General features: G+C 37.8%; 1 protein-coding gene across 2 annotated transcripts in view; it reads left to right on the top strand.

Annotated features, from left to right (window-relative positions):
• Positions 1–14,563, top strand: part of SOX5 (SRY-box transcription factor 5) — a 370,984-nt gene that overhangs the window by 337,026 nt on the left and 19,395 nt on the right. For both annotated transcript variants that reach the window (XM_054591329.1, XM_054591330.1), the window contains one exon: positions 3,112–3,257. In XM_054591329.1, coding sequence (XP_054447304.1) covers positions 3,112–3,257 — 146 coding nt within the window. The remainder of the gene's footprint in view (positions 1–3,111; positions 3,258–14,563) is intronic.

Here is a 14,563-nt window from a genome sequence, read left to right on the forward strand (position 1 = left end):
CTAAAACACATACTTCTCCTGATGATTGAAACCCTGCAGCAAAATCTAAAGAGCAGGTGAAGAAAGGATCCCAGGAAAAGACATGAAGATGGAGGAGTCAGAGAGGAGAGAGGATCCAGGGCTATGATGAGACACAACGAAGGAAGGAGTTTCAATGAAGAGATGCTCAGTGCTCTCATTCTGCAAGGAATGGAAAATGCCTCTTGGATTTGGCAATTAAAAGAACAAAGGAAGCAGACACAAGATTGTGGCAGGAAAGGGAGAGTAAGGAAGGAGTGGGAATGCGAATCTTTGAGAAGCTTGGCTTACAAGTTAAATAGAAAGACAGGGTTGGAAGAAGGGAGCAACGCAAAGTTTAGAGAGAGACTTTATTTGCTTGTTTTAGGAGGAGAGCCTTAAGTACTTACAAGTTGAAATGGCAGAGGTAGGAGAGAAGAGCAGAGAGATGACAAATGTGAAAGAGAATAACCAATGGCAAGGTATAGGAATCCGGAACACGAGTGTAAATGAATGAAATTAGAGGCGCTGTTTTCACTGAAGCAGGAAGAGGCATCAAGGGAGACAGATCTGAGGCTAGCATGGGGTGAGAATGGGAGGGGGAGCAGGAAGGTGAAAGTTCAGCTCTACCGCTCTTTCCGAAATCAGAGGCCAGAGCATTTGTCAAGAGAGAGGGAGTCACAAGATTGGGAATTCAGTGACTGCGGTAAGAACAAAATGTAAAGAACCACCAAACAATACCATTAAGATTTATCTCTGCAAGTGTAGAAATGACTTATATGATTTAACACAAGAGGCACAAATGTTAGTATTTCATATAGCATGTCAGCTAATACTCAAGGGTCTCTAAAAGCAAGAATGTTTACTTTAAAGTGAACACCTATTTCTACCTGCACACAAGCACACACCTCAACTTGGAACTAGCCATTACAGAAGATACATCTGTCAGTCATTTATCCCCATAGTAATTTGTCGTTTGCATCTATATTAATTATTTTTTCTATACAATATTATCTTGGCAGCACCTAAAAAACATAAGGAATTTTTGCACTTGTATTCAATGCCTCATTCCAAGGCATTTCACATATATTTGTGCTCTGGAGAAGCTAAATAGACCAAAAATGTGCAACATGAGGTTGTACGTAAGCAGGAGTCAGAGGGTAGGAAAATCAAGCCACTCTCCTTAGAATGTTACTAAATGAACATATATAAACACCATCACTGCCAAATAAGAGCTGTATTTCTTTCTAGAATGGTAGGGTTCATGAACAGAAGAGTTCAAGAATAATATATTAAGAAGGTTGTTCAAGTTAGGATACTATGTTGTTAAAAACAACCACATTTTACAGCAAATCTGAACCCTTAAGGTCTGACCTAGGTCTAAAAAGTTGTTCATATTATTGTTATTAATACAATAATTAATGAATAATAATACAAGAATAAACCCTGTTTCTCGTACCCACAACTGTAAACCTAGTTTTGACCCACCCTGTATAGTAGCTCTTGGCTCCCTCTTTCACCGACGACACTGGAACTTATCTTTCTGCCTGAAGGCAATCAGAGGACGAGGTCTGGTCTGAGCAGAGTGAAGCAGGGCGGGGGGAGAGATGGCGCTGCACTAATCTCCCATCAGCTTCTTCAACAGAAATGTTTAAGCAGCAAGAAAGTATTCTATGTTTTTTGGCAATCAGCAGATCAGATAGAAGAGCCTAGCTATACAACGAGGATGTGTAATCTGACATGATTAGACAAGGCTCTTTAGTACCAGAACATTCATAATTGAGACAAAGAAATAGTATTAATAACACTTTCCTAACACGGCAGTTAGCCATTTTATATTTCCTTTCTTTAATCTTAGTGTTTTTCAACAAATCATGGGATTTAATAGTGTGTTTTGGCAGATTAGAGGATTTATGGCCCAGATGTTTTTTGTTCTAAAAATGGATTAGGGTGTAAAGTTTGCTGGAATCCACGGAACATGTTGAGGCAAGCCGGTCATTTTATGTGTGATTAGTGCCTGCCTTCTGTCTCACAGTCCCTCCATCTGTCACAATTCACCAATGGATCTGGTTAGATTTAGCCTCATGTCACAAACAAGTCCCTTTTCTGGGCAATTTCATATTATAGATTCAGTTTATGCCATTTTATGCCCTAGTTAAAAAATAAGAATAGCAGAATATGAGACATTAGTTTTCCTTTCAATATTTGCAAAACAATCTTTTCTCATTAGTATTCTACCTTAAGATCTTGCACATTATCATAATAATGTGCATCAAATAAATAACCAGTTAAAGTAAAATTTAAATTAGTTTTGCTTCTTATATCTGTTATTTTTAAAAACATATATTTTAGGGGTTTTTTTTCCCTAACTCTGGATGGCAGAGCAGATAGAGGCTGGTCATTGGACCATCTTATTAAGAGTGTGAATTAAGAGTGACTGTACTTACCAGTAGGCACAATTTTTTTTATCAAACAATTACAGGTGCTTGGTTACCGTTCTGTGCTTGAAATTGAGCCTCTTAACTATTGCAAGTATGTATCCATAGCAAACCACTGCCACCTGTGATTTATTTCACCATAAATGGATGCAGAGGCAAAATGCCCTTCTTTGTGAGTTAATAATGATTTATTCTTTCTGTAAATAACAACCTAAAAGTGCTCTACATAAACTTTATATTGACCTTCTTAATGCTATGAGAGTGTCAGTAATTATACTGATAATTATCAATATCTGTATTTTATGGTAACATTCAAATAATCCTTACATGAAAAAGAATCAAAGGTAGGTCTGATTTTTGCACTGCAAAATATTCACACAACTAAAATAAGTTCATTTAAAAATGTTATTTTTAAACTTCTTTTCAAATATGTGCAACTCTATTTCACTTAAATATTATGCTTCTGTTACAGATGTTTGGCACCAGGTTCATATATGACTATGTGAATCAGTCATCATCAATTACTTATTTATTCATTCATTTAGACAAATTCTACTGAGAATTATTATATGCCAGACACTAGCCATTATTCCCAAAAGGAGTGATTGTTATGGTTAAAGGTGAACTTATCCATGCATTTGCACAAAACATATCCTTTGTGCTGTCATGTCTTCAGGTTATTTAAATGACCACGATGCTGTCACCAAGGCAATTCAAGAAGCTCGGCAGATGAAGGAGCAACTCCGGCGGGAACAACAGGTGCTTGATGGGAAGGTGGCTGTTGTGAATAGTCTAGGTCTCAATAACTGCCGGACAGAAAAGGTTAGTTCGTAAAATAACTGACTTTCCAAAAATACTTAAATTGCCTGAATGCTTTTCTTCTTTTTTATCTTTTCAATCTTCTCATCATTTCAGAATACTGGTCCTCCTCCCTTTTTTCTTATGTCAATACAGAAATCTCCATGTCCATTCTAAGCAAAACCAGCCCAAAATAGGCAGGGTTATAATTATCTTGCATCTGTCTTCAAACTTTATTGACAATTAATATCTCCTTTTCTGCCATCCATTTGTATTAAAATGAAATGGCATTTGTAATGTGAGTCTGAATGAAAGTTTTGCCTCACAGAGATGCTTAACTTGTATTTGGGGGTGAGCTGGATTTGAAAAAGCTGAATCTTCTTTACCCAACATAAGCTTGGATGATACCCGTGCTCACAGTCTAAGTCTCTGGCATCCCGAGCTTGTCATATGTTTCTAATATAAAGCGCTGTCAAGTTTGAGGTGACTGCACAGTTGGAAAAATTTGACTTTATTATAAAGCAAAATGTGATTTTTAAAATTTGGACACTATTATTCTGCCTAAGACCAGTGAAATATCTGAATCTATCTGAGATGTAATAATTTTCAACTCTGTTGTCTAAACTCGGTTGTATTTTATTCAGGAAAATATAAATTATAGAGAGTTTACAATGATGCACTTCTTTTGGTAATGTCTGCTATGTTTTGAATTGAAATGTTAAAGTTCAGTTCAAAGTTACTGAATCTCCTTTAAATGATCCTCTAGTTATATAGATACAATAGATAAAAGAGGAAAAACGATTAGCTATTTTGCAGTAACATGATAGTTAATCATCATGGGAAACATGAGTCAAACAGTATTGTACAGAATGAGTAGTTTGCCACTTTGGATAGCTTTCTGGTTACCCAGGTTTTATAATCTCTAAGAATTATAATCTCTAAGAAGCTGGCAAACTGCATACTGAAGATGAAGGATATGCATGATCCAGTCGCAACTGCACTTTTTTTCCTGGTCCAAACATGGGTCAAAAGGTTGAATTCTCCTCTGTTTCTGAAGAGGAGAGCAAAACATGGGTCAGTATATCATCCCTTGCAGCCTCACAACATATGAAAACTTCAGTGCAGCAAGAAGGGCACAACATTTTTCTAGCTCAGCACCAGAAGGGAAGGGGAAAAGCAAAGTGACAGCTCTGAGAAGAAATGATAGCAAGCATAAAGAAATTTATATTCAAATATTTAAACATTCTTGAAAGGATGCTTGAACAGAAATTCCTTTTTTTCTGCTCCCCATGTAGAAATGAGTTTAACACTCAGCCAGATGCTAATGCAAAGTGACTCAAGCTATTCCTCGCAAGCATAGCTAAATTGCAGTTATTTGTTAAGCGCATTGAATTCAGCTGTGGCTACAGCAGTTGGTTGCATTCAGCAAGCATCTGTACCTTTCTTTTTTTTTTTTAATCCTCCAGAGCAGAGACAACTCTACCTATCTCCCCCCTCTCCTCCCCTGTGCTGGCTGGGAATTGTCAAGTGACAACCGACCAAATCCTTTTGGACAGGAAGCCTTCATCCTAAGTTCTATATACTTGCAAAACAGGCCTTGTGGTTGGATCAGGGAGCCCATTAAAAGCACTTTGATGGTATGGAAATTCATCTTCATGAAGCTCCTAGGCCCCTAAGCAGCATGCTGTTTAGCTCTGGTTACAGATCAGTCATTCACATCGGAGGGCAATAATTGTGCTGACGGCTTGTAAAGCAATGGAAGTACATAAAATAATCCCGGGCCCTTCACCATGGCACTGCAAGTTAATCTTCTCTAATACAGATCAGCTGTTGTTCTAACGCATGACTTTATCCTGGCTCCAGTGACTCTGCTCAGCCTTTTGATTAAGTAACAGGAGTGGAACCATCTGCATTGACTTCATTCCATAGTTACTCATTGTTAGGGAACCTCATCTCCACTTTTTGTTCCACCTCAACCATCATACTTTATTCCTCTGATTAGCACCTCCTAGTCGAGGGGCAGGAGTTAGAGTTGCCTCTGTTGAAATCTATTGCTTTCAGTTTTCCTCTTTTGTAGGATTATAAGTCTTTTAAAAGACTATTTTTGAAGTAAAATCTGCCAAAATTTTCTGGCCAGTTAAGATCTCTTTGGTCTCAAGAAGGTTATCATTCCCAGTTCTCTTAACCATGAACTTCCAATGCAGTTGTGTTACATCTTCAATTAAAGGCTTAAATTTTTATGGGTTTTCAAGTAAAAATCTTAAATATGAAGGTGAGTAGTTCCATTATTATAATAATGTGGCAAGTTCTTGTAATGTGTAGGAAAACCTTTTCAGCAGGATCCAAACTGGTTCACCCCTAATGTTACCCTTGACACCAGAGAATGAAATTGAGATTACTGAAGCTCTCTTAGAAACAGGTATTGCTGTGGAGGCCTTTTCTTGTTGAACTAGCCTGGGTATCACTTCTATAATATCAACGATCAACATATGTCTGTACAACTCATAGGAATGAGATGATGTCAAATTTATGTTTTAATTAGTAATTATTCAACATTAACATCTACTATGCATTAGGGTTGGTGCTGCGTACTTGACGTACTGCACTGAATAAGAAAATCCTCTGCCTTTATAGTGTTTGGAGTTGAGATCAAATTATTTTGACCATTAATTGTGACATGTTTATGTTGGTAAGTCTACCTATGGGAATTGAATAAGGGCCCCATATTGCTTAGCATGTTAGATCAGTTATACACCTGAGTTGACAAAGTTGAATGCTTCTTTTCCACATACATCACTAAATATATTGTGTATTTCTCTAGTACCTACCTTTTTAATAGATTTTTATAATCATCCAATTTTAGCCATGTCAAAGCCTATGTAGATTAGTAATTGGGGTGACATTTTCCTTTGTAGTTCTTAATGAAATACAGAGTATAGGATAACTTCCTTTTATAGTTTGTACTATTGTCTTCTCAAATCATTTGAATCACAAAAGGAGAACTTTTTTTCTCTAACAATACTGCCAACTTTCATAACCCAGAAAATATAAGATGCGGGGATGATTAAGGAGAGTAAAAGATAGGGAGAAGCTGGGAGAAAGGAAAGGGGAAAAGAAATTCAGCCCAGTGCTTTCAATCAGTCTAAAAGGTGATAGCAGAGCCTGATTTCCAGATAACTGGAATCCTGTATTGGAGATCTGTTTTTGTGAATACACAGACCTTATACACGTTAACTTTTCTTCACATTTCAAATGACCAATATGGTTGTCCCAACTAGAAAGTCTTAATTCTGAAAAGTTGCAATTGAACAGTGAAAACAATTAGAGGTGTGAAAAAAAGGGATGAGTATATTCCGGTAACATACACTAAAACACGCAATGAAAGTCATTTTTACTGAAACACATTTTAATTGAAGACTTCTAAAAGACTTTTTTACTTCTGAACTTTTCTTGGAAGTGTTTCAACATACTCAAGAACTGTGTATGTCAGGTTTCTTGGAAACTCTGGGACACAGTGTTATTTATAATTGTCATCTCTGGTTAATTATAACCTGATTGTATATTCAAATAATGTTATCTTTTTACCACACAGCTCTGTTACAGATTAGTGTTATAGATGAATACGTAAGCCTCTTAGGTAGAAAGACTCAGAAAGAAGACCCTCATATATTTATTTTGTAAAAAAACACCCACTTTGCTTTATTAACATGCAAATGGAAGTTTTGACCATACATTCAACTGCATACTTAGGTTCTGACCTTGAGTTTGAAGGTATCCATACCTAATAGGCAATCCCACCAGGCAGTACAAATGTGATAGAGACTCAATGCTCTGGACTGAAGTGAAGAATAGACCAGAAGTTCCCCTGCCCTTTCCTCTTACTCCCAATGTTGTTATTTTAGGGAGATGATAGTTATGCTGTAATATCAACAAGAAATGTATTTAAACTTTAAGTCAAGATGGTAAACACAGTACTTACCTCATCCCACAACCACATCAAAATTACAACTAAGCTACTGAAAAACCATTATTCAGCACCACCTGAAACTGAGCTGAATGCAAGTTCTAAAACTAAGGAATGAAAGAAGCTACATTAAAGCTTTAGGAGGGGCAGAGTTGCAAAACGGGCTGGTCTCACATCTACATGTGGTGGTTAAAAATTGGGAGGGGTATCTGGGCTGTGGAGGTCTCCCCTGGAGGAGCTAGGGGTCCCAGCCCCACACCAGGCACCCCAGACCAGGGATCCAGTGCCAGGAAGAGAAGCTCCCATACTTCTGCTGTAAAAACTAGCAGTGATGGAGGCTGAGGGAGATGGAAGCTTCTGAAGTCCCAGGCAGTACCTTGTAAAGGGCCAAGACTGGACATACTTAGACTTATTCCCTCTGAGTTCCAGTGTGGGGAACAGCAGCTTAAAAGCACCAGAGGCATATGCAGAGGAACTAGAATGTTGAGCATCAGGGCAAGAACTGGGGGACAGATATCTCCCAGACAGAAGAGATGGCAGAGGCTATTGTTTCTTTGCTGAGCCCTCCCCCCAACAGAACCAGCAGGTAGGTGCCATATCTGAGCCTCCTTCAACCTGGCATCACTGTTTACCCTACCCAGGTGATTCCCTGAGGCCCCACCCCACCCAACTTTCAGGCCTACCCAAGCCATTTCCACTGGTTTTCCTATGCAAACAACCTGCTTTCGCTCATGCTTTAGATTTTTCTAAAATCTTTCAAACAAGCATTATCTGGCCTCAGCAAGCCTTGTATTTCTTGCTAACTGGCCCCATCCCTGGAATTAGCAGTAGTCAACCTTGGTTTGCATCTTAGACTTGATTGGGAACCTCCAAGCCTAGCACAAGTAGCAGCTATCTGCAGATCACTTTGCAGTTCTTGCTGGATGGTCCCAGACAGAACACAGGCAGCAAATGACAATGGTCTGCACCTCTCAGGAAGTCTCAGAGACAGCAAATCCAGTGGATAGTTTTAGACCATATCAGATTATCACCACCCAACCACCTCCATAAGGAACACACTCAAAGGGTGGGACTCATTGGGCACCAGAGCTCTGCTGAAGCAAGTCGAGCTCTGCTGAAGCAAGTCCTGCTCTGTGGGGTGGGCCCATGCGCAGCTGATTCTCTAAGGTGATAGTAGGTCAAGGATTGGTGGTTGCAGCCAGTGCTTGCAGCTGATTGGCCTGGGAGTAAATCCCTCCCATTGACATGCCAAAAGCCATCAAGGCTCAACTAAAAGAGGAGGGTGTACTCAGCTCACACAGAGGGTACACCCCGAGTGCCAAGCTTGGGTGATAGGGGAGGCTGTGTCACTGGACCCTACTGGACACCTACTACATTAGGCCATTCTGCCAAGCCTGGGAGACATAGCAGCTCTACCTAATACATAGAAACAAATACAAGGAGCTTACCAAAGTTAGGAGACAAAGAAACATGTACCATTTGAGAAAAACAGAAGATGACTCCAGAAAAAGAACTAAAGAAAATAGAGACAAGCAATATAGATGCAGAGTTTAAAACATTGGGTAAAAGGGTGCCCAATGAATTTAATGAGAACCTCAACAACATCAAAAGGACCATTCAAAAATGAAGAATGCACTAACTGAAATGAAGAATAATTTACGGGACTCAATAGTAGAGTAGACGAAGCTGATAATCAAATAAGCAATTTGGAATACAAAGAAGCAAAAAACACCCAATCAGAACAGCAAAAAGAAAAAGAATCCCCCCAAAATGTGAATACTCCACAGAGCCTCTGGGACAATTTCAAGGGTACTAACATTTGCATAATGTGGGTGCCTGAAGGAGAGGAGAGAGAACAAGAAATTGAAAACCTATTTCAAAAACTAATGACAGAAGACTTCCCTAACTTGGTGTAGGAAATAGGTGTACAAGTCTAGGAAGTGCAGAGAGTCCCAAACAAGATAAGCCCCAAAAGACCCACACCAAGACACATTATAATTAAAATGCCAAAGATTAAAAACAAAGAGAATCTTAAAATCAGCAAGAGAAAAGCAGTTAGTTACCTACAAGGGGGTTCCCATAAGACTGTCAGTTGATTTCTCAATAGAAACCTTGCAGGCCAGAGGTATTTGCAAGAAATATTCAAAGGGATGAAAAGAAAAAAACTACAACCAAGATTACTCTACCCAGCAAAGTTGTCATTTAGAATTGAAGGAGATAAAGAGCTTTCTAGGCAAGAAAAAGCTAAAGGAGTTCATCATCACCAAACCACTAGTATATGAAATGTTAAATGGTTTTCTTTAAGAAGAGGAAAAAAAGATTAAAAAATATGAAGAGTAAAATGGCAATAAATACATATCTATCAACAATTGAATCTAAAAACAAAATAAATGAACAAACAGAACAGAAGCAGACACATAGATACAGGGAATATTTTGACAGTTGCCCGATGGGCAGGGGGCTTGGGAGAATGGGGGAAAAAAGTGAAGGGATTAAGAATTACAAATTGTTTGTTACAGAATTGTAACAGGGATGAAAAGCACAGCATAAAGAATATAGTAATAATATTCTAATAACTATGTATGGTGTCAGATGGGTATGAGGCATATCGGGATGATCTCTTAGTAAGTTATGTAATGTCTAATCACCAGGGTGTATACCTGAACCTAATATAATATATGTTAATTATAATTGAAAATAAAAAATGATAACATTTTTTAAAAAGAAACTTATTTCATTCCATGTATCAGGAAATTTGAGTACAGTAACTTCAACAAGGATGAAGTTTTAGCCTGTAATGAAGTAAGGAGCAGAATGTTGGTGACATTAGTTGATCAGCTTAGTGATGTCATGGTTAAAATTCCCGTGATTTTCTTAGTTTTCCTGTAGGGTCACAAAATGTTGTTGTACCTACAACTATCCCATGAAGACAAGCAGTTCTAGGAAGGGGAATTAGTTTTTCTCTTTGCTAAGTTCAGTCTTCATTCACATAGGGATGTTTTTTATTCCTCCTTCATTCACATGGGCTTGTTTTTGTACATTTTTCTCATAAGGATGTTTTACTGCACCCCTCGAGCTGACTTCCACAGACATCTCCTTTGGGTAGTGCTGGATCATATGCACATCCTTATAACAAGACTAGGTAAAGGAAGAGAGATTGCTTTAAATTGATCATGAATTATTTTCTGGAGTTGAATGAGATCTTATTCTGTCCTTCCTTAAATCAAGAGATAAAGTAAGATCAAAGATAATATTGGCAAGAAAGAAAAAAAGGACCAGAGTGGCTGCTGGTTAGGAAAAGGCTGTTGTGAACCACAGCTGCATTAGGAAAATTAGATCAAAGCTCTCGAAACAGCTTTGTTTTTATTGTTTTGTATGTGTTGTCATCTATGTAAGTACTTTGGCTCTTCCAGTATTACATGTTTAGGACCTTCCTTATAACTTGCCAGTGGTTCATAAAGAATTATACCATATGCAATCATGTCCAAAAGAAAACATTGCTTGGTAACAGTTGAACCAATAAATAGTGTTCACATGCATGCTCTCTACCTGTTCAGGCCAATTTCTGTATTGCTTTTCAGATGTAAAACAGATGTCACTCACAAAAATAAACAGCAAATGCGTGCATACGTTTCTTAAGGGAGAGAATTTATTCACTAAACATTAATTGTCTATAGTGTACCTGAAACTTAAACACCTGCACTTTGCTATGAATGCATGTGGAACTACGAAGTAGAATAGCTGGGAAAATGTCTTACTTTTTCTTCTGAGGTTCTTTGCAAATTTCCATAGAATAAGACAAAAATTTGGTGAATAATATGTATATTGTAGATTATAATTTACTCATTAATGGCATCAGTTTCTTTTTCCAGTTGTCAGTCATATTCATAGGAAGCCTTACCACAGACTATATACCTAGACTGATTTTTAAATAAAGGTGATTTTTCATAACTCTGATACTTGGAAACTCTTCTATTACAACCTTCTCTTTTCTGCCAGTGTCCCCTTTTCTTTCCCTCTAACAGAGTGCCAAACATGAAGTGACAGTGACCAATGTTGACTTAATGTGGATGTTTAATAATGAAAAAAGTGTGTCAGTCCCAGCATTAGTTACAAATGGCAGTAAGTGTATCGGATGGCAGCCCTGTAATAATTTTACATCCATCATTCTTTCCTGATGCTTCGCTGGCCATCTGACGGATGGGGCCAGCAGTGTTAACTCTTCAGAAACTGACACAGTACATCTAGTTCAGCATTACTTAACACATGCTCCTTCCTTTAGATAAGGAGGAGGCGTGTGAGGAATTGTGAACTGCAGGTTTTGCTTTGAAAAAAGTGAATATGAAGGGACTCAGGCCTCTGCATTCAATGGTAGATTCTACAATTATTCACTGATTTATAAATTGCGTTTGTAGATGTTGCCTTTAGCTAAAATGTATTAGATACGTCAAATTAGAAGTAGATATTTCAGTGGTTAGAGAAAGACTTCATGAAGGAAAAAATGCATGTTAGGTCAATCCTTCAGGAGGGAATGAGTTATTGCAGCACTATGGCAAACCAGGAGCTTTTACGAAGGGCGCGTGCGTGCGTGCATGCGTGCGTGTGTGTGTGTGTGTGTGTGTGTGTTAAAAAAAGTCCCTAAACTTTTAAAGCCACTGGCTAGAATTTGCCTGGGAACAAGTTAAAATGATAAAATGATTGATATTTTATCTTTATAAAAGTGAATATATATTATTTTTTTAATTTCTGCATATAAGTATGTATGTGGTGACTTTAATTGAAAGATACACAAAATCTGGTGTTGAATACTTGGCTTCTATTGTTGGAGTCTTTCTACATTGCAAATATATATAAATGGATGGGGAACTGCTTTCTAGGCAACTGATTATTTAAAAATCTAGACCAGCTTCTTACATGCAAGTTGGCATTTGATTCTTAGGCTTTCTTTTCTTTTGTTTTTCATTCATAAAACCTTCTTAATTCTGAGGGTCTTAGCTAGGGAACACTTCTTATGGGACGGGAAGGGAGAGGAAAACCCCTTAGTGAATATTATCAGCACAGAACAGCCAGTTTTGAAAGACCATGACAAAAAGGCAAATAGGTATTATGTCATCGCCCATCCATCACTCTATATGTCAGCCTTTCAATAATTCCAATCGACATTCTCGACAGGCTGGTGCAAGTTAAAGGGGCTGTTTGTTTCCAGAAATTGAGTATAGGCTCTCTATAGTCTTTTGTTCCAGATGGTTTTTTTTTCCTGTGTCTTTTCATTTCTTTCTCTTCTTTTTGGGCGTATTTAATTGAAATACATGCCGAGATTGCAGACTGCAAAGATCAGAGCTGTTTTCGTCCAGCAGTGGTAACTATGCATTAAACATTTTGATTTGTTTGAGCTTGAAGTTTAGTCCTTTTTTTGCCATTTGCTTCATGGAGTTTGTGTATATTTACAGCCTCTGCATTTAATGGCCACATGCCTTATTTTCACAGATGGCCAGTGGAAGACTTTTTCTTTCTCTTAGTATAGCCCGCTTTCAGTTTTGCTACATTTGTCACAGTGCCACTACTTGCAGCTAGCAAGTGCCCACGCTTGGTGGGGAGCAATTATGGTGTGAGTTTTTAAGGAGCTTTTTAAAGGGTTTTTTTTTTCAGTAAACTTTTTATGGTTTAATTTTCAAGCCTAGAAAAGCTGTGCGTGTTTTCAAACAGAGAGTCTTGTGTTCTTTACATCATTATGGTAGAGGGGTTAGTGCAGGATGGTTCAGTAAAATGGGACACACGGGGCACACCGGAGCGGCTTTCCCACAGTCACCCACAGGCCCCTCTGAGGGCTGAGATTATCTATTCATTTAAAGATCTGAGGATACACTTACAATAGTATCCTTTCTTTTTAAATTTTTATTGAATTCATTGGGGTAACATTGCTTAATAAAGTTATATAGGTTTCAGGTGTACAGTTCTAAAACACATCATCTGTATATTGTATCGTGTGTTCACCACCCCACGTCAAGCCTCCTTCCGTCACCATTTACCCCTTCTTTGCCCTCCCATACCCCCCTCACCTCCTTTCCCTCTGGTAATCACTATATAAAGCCAGTTTGAAAACACTATGTAGAGAACCGTCTAGATCATCTAGATATTTTTAAAGTATATTTTCATGATAGATATAAGACTAGAAGAATAATAAGCAATAGTTATGCAAAGGTGATTATGTTGTAGATTTGCACATATGACCCCACATTTCCAATTTTTCTAAATTTTCCGTAAGTAAAATAAGAATCACTTTTGCTGTTGGACTGGAACTATTATTTTTAAAAAACGTGGTTTCTTAAGAATCGCCTTTCTTTCCCTTCTCTCCTCCCTTGGCTCCCTTCCTCATCCGGAAGATCAAATGAGAGAGACTTGCTTACGAGTCCTAGGAGTAATAATGGCTATTGACATTTATTTTCTGTCCTACTGTTTTCAGAGTGCTTTCACATTAAATTTCAATCTGTATGTACTATAATATAAGCAGAACAGTATGCTTATTTTTGCTTTAAAATTAAAAAAAAATACCCTGAGATTTGAGATGATGACAGGAATTCAAGCGGTAGATCGGTGTGTAAAACCTAGGTCCTCTGGCTAGAACTTCAGTCTCTTTTGTAATGGACCAATGGATTATGCTGGAGAAGTTTGCGCAAGTCACCCAGTGCCTGCTTAATTAGCTTGTGATCCGGTGTTGGTCATGTGTATTACTTAGTATGTTCTTTTTGAGTCTTTATTACTAAAATCTCATTTAAGCAATCACTGTCTCCACAATTTGCCTGTCTTTTTTCCAATTCTTTTTTTTTCCCTCTGTTTCTGCTCCCTTTCTAGGTCTTCCTTTCCTCACCATGCACCAGCCCTTTCAGGATGAGCTAGAAAAACAAAAAGAACATGTTCAATCTTACTTATTTTGCATTTCACAGCAGCTCTGATAAAACGTGAAATTTTAACGTTCACTAAAGTGAGATATAAATTTCTATTCTAACCTACATTTTTCTCTCCCTTCCTCTAAAACTACCATGGATAATTGAAAAGTGAACTGTACCCTGATGTGCCTGCTTTTATTTGTCAGACCCCACATTTCTGAACCAAACTGCAATTCTTTAAAATAGTTCAATTATATTTATTTAACTGAGGTAACTTACTGGCTACTGAGGCTGCATTTGTTGAGAATGCTGACAGTTTTATCGTTTTTATTCCACAAAAAAGAAAAAATAAAACAGAATAATTCTATACATAACTCAGTAACTGAATTACCCATTGTTTATAGAACAATTATTATCAGACAACATTCCAGATTTGTTTCCATCTGTGAAGCCCTCCCACCTACTGGATATCCAGTGTA

Source organism: Pteronotus mesoamericanus, unplaced genomic scaffold (genome assembly GCF_021234165.1).
Source record: "Pteronotus mesoamericanus isolate MK-2021 breed Mesoamerican mustached bat unplaced genomic scaffold, CSHL_Meso_final scaffold_21, whole genome shotgun sequence".
In the NCBI taxonomy this organism is placed as follows: Eukaryota; Metazoa; Chordata; class Mammalia; order Chiroptera; family Mormoopidae; genus Pteronotus; species Pteronotus mesoamericanus.